At 41.9% G+C, this 15,332-nt stretch overlaps 1 protein-coding gene across 3 annotated transcripts in view; it reads right to left on the bottom strand.

Annotated features, from left to right (window-relative positions):
- RGS19 (regulator of G protein signaling 19) overlaps positions 1-15,332 on the bottom strand; it is a 52,908-nt gene that overhangs the window by 11,192 nt on the left and 26,384 nt on the right. The window contains exon 1 of one of the 3 annotated variants that reach the window (XM_075276959.1): positions 13,908-14,052. The exons of 1 other annotated variant lie outside the window; for it this stretch is intronic. In XM_075276959.1, the coding sequence (XP_075133060.1) occupies positions 13,908-13,949 (42 nt within the window). In that variant the 5' untranslated portion in view covers positions 13,950-14,052. Of the gene's footprint in view, positions 1-506; positions 594-13,907; positions 14,053-15,332 lie in introns of those variants that run through there. One more of the 3 variants, XM_075276958.1, reaches the window with a different exon arrangement.

Consider the following 15,332-nt stretch of genomic DNA (forward strand, 5'->3'; position numbering starts at 1 on the left):
TATTTCAACTTAGGGCTGCAAAGCAACAGTGCTAACCACTAAGCCAACTTATAGCAATTACTCAACATGTTATTTGCAGTTTTCCATAGGTCTACAAGTTAGGCCTTATTCACACGTCAGTGTTTGTACATCAACACCTACAGCTGGTTGAAAACACCAAACAGGTTTGCATCTCTTATGTCAATCCAGTCTAAACTCTTGCTTTTTGCTTTCAAACGCTCATGCAAACCACTGATGTGTGAATAAGACCTTATTACACACAATGCAGTCCCGAGAATTTAGAAACTCTGCACTTCTCCTGCACTTCTGTAAGTCACCTAATTTAAAGCCGTGCACAGCACATCATGGCTTTTCAATACAATGCATGCAATAACCATACAGGTTAGTCTAGACACCTGTAGGTCTCATATCTTAGTCCCTGGAACAATATGCAAATCCATATCTGCTGTCCATACACCTAATTCAGTTCCCCAATCTTTTTAGCACCGATTGCGTACTTCACCCACCTTGCATCCCATGGACTGCTCTCCCAGTGGGTGCATCTGTTGCCCCCGTTCGCCAATACCCATTGAGTAGAGCAGAGAGACTGCTGCCAGCCACCGCTCTCACCCCCAGCTCAGGGATAGGAGAGAATAGGAACACTAAGGGTGTGGGAGAGAAGTGATTATGACATCCTGTGGTGAAAATGCAACTTCCTGACAACTAAACTTCCGCTGCAGAATGAAACCAGCTCCAGGGTACAGTGAACACGTACAAAAACACATGGTGGACTGTCCCAGGGCAAGTGTGCAGTAGCTGGTGCTGACCACTAGAGGTCAGAGATCTATAAGTTTAGGTACACCCAGGTAGGTCAGTTATCTTCAGGTAGCAGAGAAAGGCGACAACTGGCTGTGGCAGGAACTTCAACAACAACTGTCAAAGAGCCTTCCCATACCACTGAAAGACAAAGGTGGTTATATATCTCCTGCCTATGTATTGCACATAAGGAGGCAGATTTAACTCGTAGGGCTGTAAGAAAGCTGAATGACAACATCAAAATCTTACCACCCAGCTTTGGAGAAGCTGATACAGCAAAGTAGAGGATGAGAAATAATACCCACTATTCCCTTGTGGCAATAGACAATACTAACCTGTGTACAGTGTAGCGTCCTGGACCATGGTTCTACCTGAACAATACACATATGTAACCGCTTCCTCCCTCACACATTCATATTACAGACAATGCAGTTTCCTCCTTTTTATATTCTGTATAATACAGAATGATCCGGCTTCAGATCAACTGCAAGCTCTTGAGAAAGTTCCTCTTCCTTCCCTGCGCAATACAAAGTGACCGTTTCCTGTTCTGCTGAGACTTCTGGGGTTTGTTCAGTCCATTATTGTCCTTTTCTTCACAAATAAAATATGTATATAATAAATCCAAGTAGCTTACTCCCACACACTGAAGAACAAAGACCCTAATATAGAACACTAACACCCAATTACCCAGCTTGGACAATTCCTTTTTGTAGGAAGTTACTTAAAATAAGCCTTGAAGAGACCAAAGTACTAGAGACTTAGGTCGGCTTCACACAGGTGTATCTGGGCCATGAAATATGGATTGGATGTGACTTGCACTTAACAGATGTGGCCAACAAGTATCATAGTCAAGATGTCTACAGTGCTAGGAGTCCCTGTTACCCTGTGGGACTAGTATCCTGCACTGTAATAATATTAGTACAAGAAAGTAGTCCCTCAGAGAGGCAGTGACTCCTAGCAACATAGATAGCTATGGTGATGGAATCCAGGTTCTGGGAAATACAGCTGGCATCTGCTCCGTATTTCATGGAACAAATAAACCTATATGAAGCCCTAAGGCTGAGTTCACACATAGCTTTTTTCCTGACCAAAAAGACGGCTCCCATTGAAATCAATGGGAGCCAGTCAGTTCTTTTTTTCCGGGAGCCATTTGTTCCGGCTCCTGGAAAAAAGAAGCGATATGCTCATTCTTCAGGCCATTTCGCCTTGAGATTCGGGCCTTAAGACACTCCCTCCTCCTGACTAGGCCTCAGAGTGCGCGACTGGATGCCGGTGCACTGCACCGGCATCAAGTCACAGCTACCTGTTTTTTGGCCCAGAAACTGAGGTGGCCTCCGCCTCAGTTTCCGGACCAAAAAACCCCATGTGAACCCGGCCTAAGGCTAAAGCCCCATAATGCTGGAAAGATGCTTTTTTTTGTTGTTGCAAATTTTGGAGAGTTTTTTTTGAGCCAAACCATGAACCGCGGTGACACCCAGGAAGGTTTTTCCCTGAGCACTTTACACAGAAAGGCTGCATGTTTTTCCTCTACGGACTTTCTGCTTCAGTTATACCGCTGTAGATAACGCCACCATTTCCATAGGTATATTGGACATGCTGCGATTTACAAAATGTGACAGTTTTGAAAGTCGCAGAATATCCATGGTGGATATTTTATTGCAATGTGTGGATGGGAATAGTCAGAATCCCATCCACTTTGCAGGTACTGTAAAATGCTGCGTTTCTACCGCAACAAAATCACACCGTTTACGCTATGTGGGGCCCTGGCCTTAAACTGGTCGCTTGCTTAAAGCTGAAACATATCATGAAATGTGCTAGATATTACTGAAGTTAAAGTAGTATGCAGTTCTTAAAGGGGTTGTCCAGCTCTAAAAGTATTATTGTTCTATAGGATAGGTCATCAGTATGCGATCTGTAAAGGTCCAACACCCAGACCCAACATAAGTCAGCTGTTATGGCATCCTCCAGAAGTAGACTGTAATAGAGGTGGCGCTACAATTCCCCAGAACCACCACTATGCAGTGGAGGGGCTTTGGCAGCACTCCTTTTACTTGAATAGGAGAGCCTATGTACACTCCCTATCCATTGCTGTAGGCTGCTAGAACTGCTGATCTGTTCAGGGTCCGAGTGTCTGATCCCCACAAATCGCGTACTGATTACCTATACTGTAAATAGGACATCAGTATAAAAAAAATCCTTTTGGGACTGGACAACTCCTTTAAGATCCTTTGATTAAAAAATGAAAAACACAAGACAACTACAACAAACTTGCAGCAAATGCATCGTATAAATAACCTTTAATCACACAGACAGGTTTCCATCTGATTTTCAGAAGATGGACTGTCTCCTTTCAAAACTGTATCTACTGATGGTTTTTCTTACCTTTTAGGGCAGTTAGGTAATGGTGTTTCACAATGGGGAAACAAGGCACTTCCTATTTCTTTGGAAGAGGACTGTAGGGTATGTTATGTGTCCCTTCTTAGCCATACTGGTTGGCAGAAGGGGATCATAGAAATACTCAATTGTCTGAGTACCATATTAGGCTAGGTTCATATCTGCGTCCGGTAGACCCGAATGTTGGAAAGCCTGGCCACTAACACATTAGTTACTCATGGACCCCATAGACTATAATGAGGTCCGCTATTTTTATACAGACACAGACAGAGAAAAAAAAAGTTCTCCGTACAGGACTTTTCTCTCTGGTGATTTCTGGAGGTTTCTGCAGTGAAGTCTCCATTGAAGGTGTGAACTTACTATGTAATGATTATCAATTATATTATGTTTAAAGTATTTACTAGCATTTTTTTTATTTTTATCCCCCTCTTCTGAGAGCTATAAATTCATATTTTTCTGTCAACATAAGCCTATGATATCTCGTTTTTATTTTGTAGGGCAGGTTATATTTTGTAATGGCAACATATTGGGGTGCATAATATACTTATGCATGTGTTTTTTTTTTTTTGTTTTTTTTTTAGGGGGAATGAAAAAAGTGTTTTGGGGTTTTGTTTTTATGGAGTTTACATTTCTTCTGAGGGTCAGTATGATTACAGCAATGACAAATTTATATATTTTCAATAAAAAAATATAAAAACTCGTGTTTGCTGCCATAACTTTTTTCATTTTCTACAATGAAGTTGTGTGTGGGCATGTGTTTTTTGAGGATGTGTTAGAGTTTTCATAGGTACCATTTTTGGGATACATTTGATAATGTACAGCTGATGATGGCAGAGACTCAAGTCCTACTGCTGTATATGCATGGTCGCATGCAGAAAGAACTTCCCAACTGTACTACACATGTATAGTGCAAGTTGGGAAATGGTTAAAGCAAAACTGGGAAAAATTTATCAAGACTTCTACCCTTGTCTTAAGGGATTCCTCCTCTGGTGCTAGATGCAGAAGAATTACTAAGACGCTCCAATCTCACATACAGGGGTTCCATACTCCAGAACTGAAATAGATTTCTGGTATAGCCTGTAGAGAATTTAAGGTGTCCCTGTGCCACCTGTGGGTAAAAAAAATTGCTGACATCACACATCTTAGGAGTAAGCTAGAGCAAAGCCTCTAAGATGTGCCACCTCCATGCCAAAACACTGTTGCTAAATTCGCTCCACTGTGTTATGCTTAGTGTAAGGCCTGATAGGGCACAGCATGACAAAGAGCACCAAAAAACAATGCCTTAGTGATGCTTTGACTTCAGGTCCTGCACTGGACATAGCAAAGTATATTAGATTTATGTAGGTGGCTTCATTACAGTGTAACTCCACTGTAAGCCTAACAAATCGGTTTTGACTGATTTCCCGTATATCACACTGACTAGGGAAACTCAGATACGAGAAGGTACGGTATTTGGTGAGGTCCACACAGTCAAGGGATTCCAGCTGTCACCATGTTGCTTGGGACATGATAGTTACCTGTGATTTTCTTTCCCTATACTTTCACACTGCTATGCAATGCACATCAGATGTATACGTTGGAAGAATTGTAAAGAAAAACTTGTATACCACCCAGTATTTTTTTTTCTGGATAACTGTATGGAAAACTATGATAGACTGCACATTTAATACCGCCGAATACCAGCATGGTAGAGTGCAGAAGGATTTTATGATATATTTGACATACACACTTGGGGCTTTCCTATTGGAAATGGCAAGTAAAGACTACAAACCACTACCCAAACCTGGACAAAAAACCTCTCATTAACGGAATAAGGGATCCATAATTTAACCTCTAATGGTTATAAAACCTTAAATGTCTTAAAAAAAAAAAAAAAAGAAAGACAACTTACAGTTATTTGTGCATTGTCCCTGGTGTTTGGATAGGATCCAGGTGTGATACCACTGTGAAGAATGAATCTCACCTATCCTACCTATAGATCTGTACAAATGACCCTAACAGTCATTGAAGTTTGTGGGCCCTAATGCCTTCCCTATGTGTTTCTGTAGGTATGTGCTAAGTCAATAATAGAAATAAAGCAGAATGGAAAAAATAAAAAACAGCTATATGGGCTCCAGCAAAATGACATTGGTATGGCCTTACTAGTATGACCCTGAACATCAGTGTGAAAGTACCCATACCTTTTCACCATACAGGAACACTAATTTGTTAAACATTTATTACAATGGCCGAAGACTGGCCAGTTATCCAGAATGAGCGTTTGCAGGAACACTCATCCCACACCCTATATCTGGCTTGTGTTAAAGTGCCAGAGATCACCTAATGAATAAGAAAAATCACCCTGTGGAAGGCTACATGAACACGATTGTCTGCATGTGTTGGGTATGTGGGAAAATGGCACAGTCGCAGTATGGCCTCATTTACTTCCCTCAGAGAGCCCAGGGCTGCAAAACAGATAGGTATAAGACCTGTCCTGAGTTTTGCCCTGGACTCGTGTTTATGGAGCCTAAACAGTTCTGATGCCGACAAATAATGTATGGAGATGAATGATTGCTTTAGCAATTGATTTTGCAATTTACCAATTGAAAAATAGGTCTGTGTTATACACATCTGGACTGATCGACATCACTCAGCGCTCATCTTGTCCTGTATTGGTTCATGTATGGCCGTATTTACTCTAGATTCATTCCAGCATTGTGCTTTCCATAATTTGGGCCCATTGGGGGATTTGAATAACGGAGAACCAGGCAACTGTTTCAGCAGTTACACATGGACACTGGTCGACCCCATTAACTGTAATGGGGTCCGCTAGGTGTCCGCCATTTTAAAATAAAAACCTCTGTACCAACACACCGAGCCTGGATAGCTCAGTTGGTAGAGCATGAGACTCTTAATCTCAGGATCGTGGGTTCGTGCCCCACGTTGGGCAGTGGTTGGTTTCTTTGGGGCCACACGGTGGCTCAGCAGTTAGCCTTGCAGCGCTGGGTCCTGATGTTCAAATCCTGCAAAGGGCAGAAAATCATCTGCAAGGAGTTTGTATGTTCTCCCCGTGTTTGCATGGATTTTCATCCCGTATTCCAAAGACATACTGATAGGGAAAAATGTACATTGTGAGCTGTATGTGGGGCTCACAATCCACATTTAAGGAAAAAAAAACAAAACTCTGTGCCGTACTTTTCCATCCTATGAACTTTTTGCAGTTTCTGCAATGGACTCCAGCACAGATGAGAACCTAATTGTATACAACACTTACAGTATTTACCGAAAGGCTTACATGCAGATTTTAATTGGTTATGAGCACATTTATACTGTCACTAAGGCTTGGTGCACATGAAAGTGGTGCAAAACATGCCCAAGGGGCCCCCATTTTCATGGATTCCCCATACATTTCATAAATAGGGCCAAAAATAGGACATGACCTATATTTTGACTGTCCATGATAACAGACTGTCAACATAACACTGTCATGTGAATGGCCCCCATTCACTGACAGTAAAATTAATGCAGTCATGTGATGTCCGTCAAAAAAACGGACGTCACATGGACAGTTTTCACTGCTCTGTGAATCTAGCCTAAATCAGAGGTTTTCAATTTAGAGGGGTTGTCCAACACCTAGCAAAGTTGAATTCTGATGATCCAAAGGGTAGGTCATCAGTATCAGATCAGTCAGGATCCGACATCTGGAACCCATTCCAATTAGCCGTTGACCACTGTAAGCCATATATCAGATATACTGATAGAATGAGTTCTTCAAGTATTCAATGGGAGAATAGCTTAAGTGTCTGGACACAGCTACATTGTAGGGACAGGAAGCTGTAAGCAGTGCACAGAACTCAGTACACTGTCGCAATGGTGTCAGGAACTGCAGCTCTGCTCCCAATTAACTTGAATAGGATCAGAGCTGGATCAGACCATATACTGGTATACAGCTTCTAGAGGCCAACACAGCTGGTATGAGTTTCAGATCCCAACCAATCTAATCCTGAAAACCTATCCTGTGTCTATAGGTTATCAGTATCTAACTTTGCTTGGCCCTGGACAACCCCTTTATAATACGATTGAAATGTATAGTAACATGTGCTACGGTATTCATTATATAAAAAAAAACAGATAGTTCGTCAATGAGGCTGGGTTCACACTGCACAGTGCTTTTATTTATTTGTATGAAGAACTACGTGTGGTCTTCAATTGCAATAATGAGTAGCACATATTACTACACATCTCAGGTTAGGTTCACACCTTCGCCTGTTCTCTGCTGGGAAATTCTGTTCCTCATTCCGCTTGAAAAATGGAGAGAAAAGCCCTACATTTTTCACCATTTTTGGGCAGAAACCCTACAAACCCCATTATAGCATATGGGGTAACCGCTTTTAAGTGGATTAAGTTTCCGTTTGGGGGTCACCAAGCGGACTCTCTGAATCGAAACCCGAATGCTGGTGTGAACCTACCGTCACCTGTGTAACAGGCAATACACCAGAGGTTTTCAGTTTACTGGCTAATACCACACAGGTGAGACGGATAGTAACATATGCTACTTATTACCACAACTGTATGCATGCAGTTCTTCAGCAAAAGAGCTCTATGTAAACCAAGCCCAAAAAGCGCTGTGTAGAATCTGATGTTAATCTTATGTGTAGGATCAGCAGAGACATCAGATTCTTTGCAGATTTCACCAAATTTAGCTGCATCTAACTAAAGAGCTACAGATAAATATCTTTATGTCTATGGCCTGCTTTAGTCATGTAAATTAACTCCTGAACCTCCATAAGAGGCAGCAGGAGATCGATAAAACAACTTTACAGACCAAGGGCTCAAAAGCCTCCTGAGTCCTGACATGTCAGCTGCCTAAAAATGTGGATGTAACAAGAGTGCAATATTGGGGTTAACTGCAGTCACATCTTCATTCTGGGCTTTTGTGTACATAGGTGACAAGGGTTTTTGTTCCCAAACTATATTTGCCCCTTCTCCAGACACTTCTAACTGCATAATGTCTACGACCATACAGCAAGTTGCCTTGCGACAAGCTGCCATCTATTTTACAGGGTTAGATCTACTGCCCAAATGTTTATTGGCTGATGAATCAATGGCCTTTATACAGTTTATATAAAGTGAATATATTGCACTTTGTTCCTCTTAGAGTTCGATGTCACCACTGGTGATGGGTGTGATGTATGTCAAGGTCTGAATTCCCTCTCATGAACCCAATATGGCAAATGTCGGTGTATTTAAGGAGCATTTCTTGTGAAAGATCCCTATTGAACACTATATTAAATAACATTCTCTAGGACTACAGTCAATGTTGAGTGGTAACCAATAACAGACCACAATACAATGCTACTCAAATTCCCAAAAAAGCCACACTGCATTGCCTGAAGTCTACTAGTCTTCACTGCACTCCCTCATTTCTTTCTTCGATCAGGACGAAGAAGTCGTACATCCTCATAAGACGGAGGAATGCTACAGTTCTTGTATAGAGACTTGTGATCCAGTTCTCAGTACTAACACATTGCTTAAATAGAAACTCCTTGTCATGTTATCAATAGGTCTGCTTCCTTATCTGCATAAAAGACGTACCTGAAGGTTATGTGCCCCTGCATTTACCCTTCCCTGCCATTTAGTTTATGTGCTTCTAGCAATGTTCTGAGGTTCTGGTTTCACCATAACAAGCATGTAATAAATACACTGTGGTTACACAGCAATTTATCATTTCACATTATCATTTACCCCAGAGTGATGGCGGTGACTGCATGTGAGTGTCAGGTAGATGATCTGCAGTCAACTTTATCGATGAAGTTCTGAAAGTGTTAACATTGTACTCAACAGTGCACCTAATGGAGAGTCAAGAAACAGGAAACTCAGAGAACAGACCACAAAAAGTGCAACTCCCTTACCTATAGTCTGTCATGTGGGCAAAGAACCACCACCTAGAACCCTAGGCCTAATGCTGCCTTCTTATTAAGCCTGATCTATAGGAAATACACTATACATTCTGTTATGTACCATAATTCCAAGAATGCAAACCAGAAGGCAGCCGGATCAAGGTCAGATTTAGATGGTCACTCAGGTCTTAGGCTCAGACCCAAAAGGGCACCAAGGTCTTGAGTCTGGGCCCACCCCACAGCAGCCACCAGAGTCTTGGGCTCCAAGTCTAACGGTCACTTTGGTCACTAAGGTCACATGCCCTACCAACCCGAGAAAATGGACTCCCGCCCTAACAAGGGAAGTACCATTTCTTACCCTAAATACATCCCCCCCACAATGCATTTCGTAATCCTGTGACGGGTACTCATCAGGGGATATTAAAGGTTGAACTCAAACATTCCAGATATGCTCCAGCCCTAAACATAGGGGAGCTCTCCCTCTCACACTGGTCAAAGACGCTTTGGTCTTACTTTGGTTATCCTTTGAACAATCTTACCAGTTCAAAAGATGATTTTTTTTTTATGCATTTGAGTTTCCTATAGGACTTTTAGATTAAAAATTAAACGTTAAGTTTTACCTATGCACATGTTGAGAAGTATACAAGGACTGTAAATTATGAAGGATGCCCTATTCTTGGCCACATTTTCATTACAGACTAGTGTAGGAGATCATACGAGTCTTTTTGCAGATCTGTTGACATACTGATCCAATACAGTGGTCCCTTGATATTCGCGGGTCCGACCTTCGCCGAAGGTCTATACCACTGGTTTTAATATTAATGGAAGGATACTCCGTTGTTTTTTTGAACACCATGGGTTTTCCCGTGGCCGCTCAGCAATATCATCAGAAAAGTTTTGTGTATCTTCTTCAATGGTGGGTACCCATATCATTTCATATACTGTACTGTACTGTATGTAGACTATTTTGGATATGAACAGTATTGCAGGACATCCCCTAACATGAGATTAAACACGGCATCTCCACTTCGCGGAAATTTGACTTTCGCGGGCGGCCTTGGAATATATCCCCCGCGAAAGTCAAGGGACCACTTGTACAGACATGTTTTTTTGCGGATCAGTATTTGTGAACCGTTAAAAACCACTATAGTTGTGTGCATGAGGCCTAAATCTGTCCCACAAGCCCATTGGGATGTACAGGCATTCTCCACAAGCCAACCTAAGTCTATGGTCTAGGTCTGCCCCCACCTACACTAAGAATGGAAACCTTAGGGGGCATTCACACGGAGTAACGCCGGGCGTGTATCACAGCCGTACACACCGGCGTTACGGCAGACTGCCGAACACTTCCCATTCACTTCAATGGGAGCGCTCGTAACAGCGGCGTTTACGAGCGCTCCCATTGAAGTGAATGGGAAGTGTTCGGCAGCCTGCCGTAGCGCCGGCGTGTACGGCTGTAATACACGCCCGGCGTTACTCCGTGTGAATGCCCCCTTACTGCTACCTAATCCCAAGCATGGTAGAACAGATTTCTATTGATCAGATGTGCTCTCTCCAGCAGGGATCACCAATTCCCCACATTGCAGAAAAGCTTTTTTGTTGTCTATTTTGCTGCCGAGTTTTGAGCCAAATCCACAGCAAAATCTGCAACAAAAAAAAAAGCTTTCAGCGACATGGGGCTTCAGCTTATATCAGCACTGCAGAACCATCACATTGGTGCATCTGTTAGCACTGTATTGAGGAAGGAAGCCATCTATGAAGGACATTAAACATGTTAGAAAAGGGGGCACTTGCACTACATTTTGTCCCTATGGAGTACAATGTACAGAAACAATTCATAAAATGTGGTAATTTAGTAATAATGCTAACAAGCCAAACATTAGTCCTTAAAGGGCTGTTCCACTTTTCATTACTTTCTGAGATACCAGAAAGACATAAGTTGGCATCACACCAATTCTCTGAACCCAACAGTTGAGGCATTGAAAAGAGTGAAAACCCCTTTTGCTTTGGCTAGAGATTTTTGTAACCGAGGAATCATTTAGTTACAGGCCATAACACTACAAGGTCCAACACTTCACCTAATGCATAACATGGCACTGTATACACAACAATGGACAAGGACAATTAACTGCTTCACCTAACAGTACTCACTGTACGGTGTTCATATACAGCTATCCTGTACACTACCACCTCCCCCTCCTGCACATATTCACTTCCCCTAATTCACACATGGACATGCACAAAACACCCAGGAGTAACCACACCATGTGCAATACACTCATACACAGTGTATAATACAATACAGCTCCTCCACAGTTATGAGGTTTCTGCAGAATGGAGATCATGTAGACAAAAACCAATTGGGTTGGGGTTGTTAATGCAGTATAAATGTATGAGTGCAAAGATCTTTTTCAGTGATACAGGGTATCATTCTAATGTTTGATATACAGTGTATCACACACATGCAGATAAAGGAATGCAAAGACCTCTATACAGAGCTGCGGTCTTACATGAGACGGCCTATGGTTGTCTCAGGGGGCCTACAGCTTTAAAATTGGCTGGTATAAATGATGAACTCATCGGAACTCCATTCAAGTAACATACAGGGAGATAATTGACCAAACTACTTGGGGTAGGGCTCACAATGGCACCAAGTCACTGTGGTGACCAGTAGAAGTTGTCATGGAGTATAGTATAGTGAATATGTAGACGGAAGTTATCACTCCTTTGTAGTTTTAAATCAAGAACGGGGTAGAAATTGTATCCAGTACAGGAAGTGATCTGGAGTGCAATGGGGCCTGGAATGCAGAGAGTTATGAAGGGAGCTCATGCTTCTCTTGTGCCCCATATGGAAGTACTTTTAAATTGCAGGGGAAGGGTAGGCGGTAGTAATATCTGCTGTGAAAGCAGTTGAGAGGCAAATGCCTCCAGAGTGTGGTGTTGTGGTAGTGGTCTGATGCAGTGTAGGAAGCTTTTAGGTTTATGGATGGATTAGTGGTACTGTCTTTTTTTTGCCTAGTATGGGAATAATTTGGGGGGATTAATTGAATTCCAAGGGTTATTGCATGAAGTGGTGGGCATGGTAATATCTTTATGGTGCAGTGTGAGGGATGTCTATATACAGTAATACATTGTATCTATAAGTGGCACGCAATGTAGTAAAGACTACTGTGTCCTCAAAGTGGGGATCATTTGGGGTACTGTGTATAAGTGGCCTGGAGGGTAGTAACACCTGATATGTGACCAGTAAGTAGTTTGGGATGCAGGGGGTATTATACTTGTACAAGTGAAATGCATAATCGCAATGTCTGTTTTGAGCACAGTGACAGGAGAGCTTTAGGGAGCAGGGGGTAAGTATAAGGGGCATGGACAGTACAAATGCCTCTCTTGAGGACAATTGGAGAGCAGTTTGGGAAGCAAGATGTACTTTGTCGGTAGAAGTGACATGAGGCTCAGTACAGCTTCTCTTGAGTACAGTCGTGGGACATAGTTTGCTCTGCAAGGGGTACGAAGTCTGCAGAGGGTAGTAATATGGGGTAGTTTTAGATGTAGAATATATTGCATGTGTAGAATGGAGGGTATTGCTGTCTTCCTTGTGCCAAGTCTGAGGGGAGTTTGTGGTGCAGGGGGTCTAGTGTATGTATAAGTGCCCTGCAGTGCAGCAATGTATCTCTTAAGAACATTGTGGGGGTAGTTTGATTTGCAGGGGGTACAGTGTGTACAAGTGCCATGCACTGCACTAATATATTTCTTAAAGGGAGTTTACCACCTCTCCGTCTCCCAAGCATATTCAACTACAACCACCAAGTTACAGAGGGTATTACAGTGTTATGTAGCTACTTTTATAGAAGGTTAACTTTGACATTTTATGCAAATGTTGGTGCACTAGGGGCGGGCCTTCATCCCTGAGAGCACTGCTCTTGCTTTTCCAATAGGATGAGTGAGGTCGTAACAGTGAGAGGATCAAATCTCACTGCACAAAGTAGTGCAGGCAGGAGAAGGTAGGGGTGTGAGCAGCATGAGGGGTATTTGTGAAGAACAGTGAGGGTAGTTTGGGGTACAGTTTAGGTTTAAGTGGCATGCAGAATAGTAAAGTATCTCTATAAACAATGTGTGGATAGGTTTGAGTGCATGTGCTATAGTGTATGTATCAGTGCAGGAATGTAACTCTTTAAGAATACTGTGGGGGCAGTTTGAGTTTCAGGGGGTACAGTATATGTATCGGTGCCATACTATGTAGTTGTGTATCTCTTTAAGAACAATGTGAGGTAGTCTGGATTGCAATGGCTACAGTGTATATATAAGTGTTATTCAGTGCAGGAATGTATCTCTTTAAGAACAGTGTGGGGGCAGTTGGAGGTGTAGGGGGTACAGTGTATGGATAAGTGCCATGCTGTGTAGTTCTGGAGCTCTTAAGCAAAGTGTGGGGGTAGTTTGAGGAGCTGGGGGCACAGTGTATGTAGAAGTGGCACACAAAATACTAAGGTCTCTCTCATGCTCAGAATGGGGGTAGTTTGGGTGAGGGGTATTGTGTGTGTAAAGTGGCATGCAGAGAGTCCGTGTGGGGCGCAGAAAGGACCGTACAGTGTGTATGGGTGGGTATGGAGAGTAGTAGTAATACCTCTCTTCTGCCCGGTATAGGGGTAGTTTAAGGATGCAAGGCTTATAGGAAATGTTTGGCTGGATAGAGGGAGTACAATTATATCTCTTGCAACTAGGGAGGGGATTCCCTGCACCCGGCGACCCCCTATACCGGTGCGAGCTCCAAGTAACGATTCGGGGACCCCTTCCCGGTGCCCCATGCACTGATCTCCCATTTGCTAGGCAGCTGCTACTTACAATCTGGGCAGCACCGGAGCCCGGTCGCTTCCTGAAGCACATCCGCCTGGCCGGGGGGGGGGATGGAGCCGGTACCGGGAGGGAAGGAGGGAGGGAGGGACCCGGGGACCGGGACACACTCGGGAGGGACCCGGGGACAGAGACACAGCCAGAGCCGCACTGCGCATGCGTCCCGCCCCCATTCACTTCCGAACTCAGCGCTGCGGCTCCACGTCAGTCACTGCCCGAGTGTGTATATTATATATTCTGTATGTCCTGCTTTACTGTGTACTATATGATGTGCTGCATACTGTACTATACACTGTACTATGTATAATACACTCCAGTCACTGCCCGAGTGTGTATATATTATACATGTACTGCTGCTTTACTGTATACTATGTACAGTGCTGTGTACTACACTACTACATGTTATATATGTACTACACTATACATGTTATATATGTACTACACTATACATGTTATATATGTACTACACTACTACATGTTATATATGTACTACACTACTACATGTTATATATGTACTACACTATACATGTTATATATGTACTACACTATACATGTTATATATGTGCTACACTACTACATGTTATATATGTACTACACTATACATGTTATATATGTACTACACTACTACATGTTATATACTGTATGTACTACACTATACATGTTATATATGTTATATATGTGCTACACTATACATGTTATATATGTACTACACTATACATGTTATATATGTTATATATGTGCTACACTATACATGTTATATATGTACTACACTACTACATGTTATATACTGTATGTACTACACTATACATGTTATATATGTACTACACTATACATGTTATATATGTACTACACTATACGTTATATATGTGCTACACTATACATGTTATATATGTACTACACTATACATGTTATATATGTGCTACACTATACATGTTATATATGTGCTACACTATACATGTTATATGTTATATATGTGCTACACTATACATGTTATATATGTACTACACTATACATGTTATATATGTGCTACACTATACATGTTATATATGTACTACACTATACATGTTATATATGTGCTACACTATACATGTTATATATGTACTACACTACTACATGTTATATACTGTATGTACTACACTATACATGTTATATATGTACTACACTATACATGTTATATATGTTATATATGTGCTACACTATACATGTTATATATGTACTACACTATACATGTTATATATGTGCTACACTATACATGTTATATATGTACTACACTATACATGTTATATATGTACTACACTACTACATGTTATATATGTATGTTCTGCTGTATTGTATACTGTAAAATACACTATTTATAATACATGTATATATACCACTGCTTTGCTCTGTGTACTATATGTCCTGGTATACTGTACT

This window comes from Leptodactylus fuscus, chromosome 6, assembly GCF_031893055.1.
Source record: "Leptodactylus fuscus isolate aLepFus1 chromosome 6, aLepFus1.hap2, whole genome shotgun sequence".
NCBI lineage: Eukaryota > Metazoa > Chordata > Amphibia > Anura > Leptodactylidae > Leptodactylus > Leptodactylus fuscus.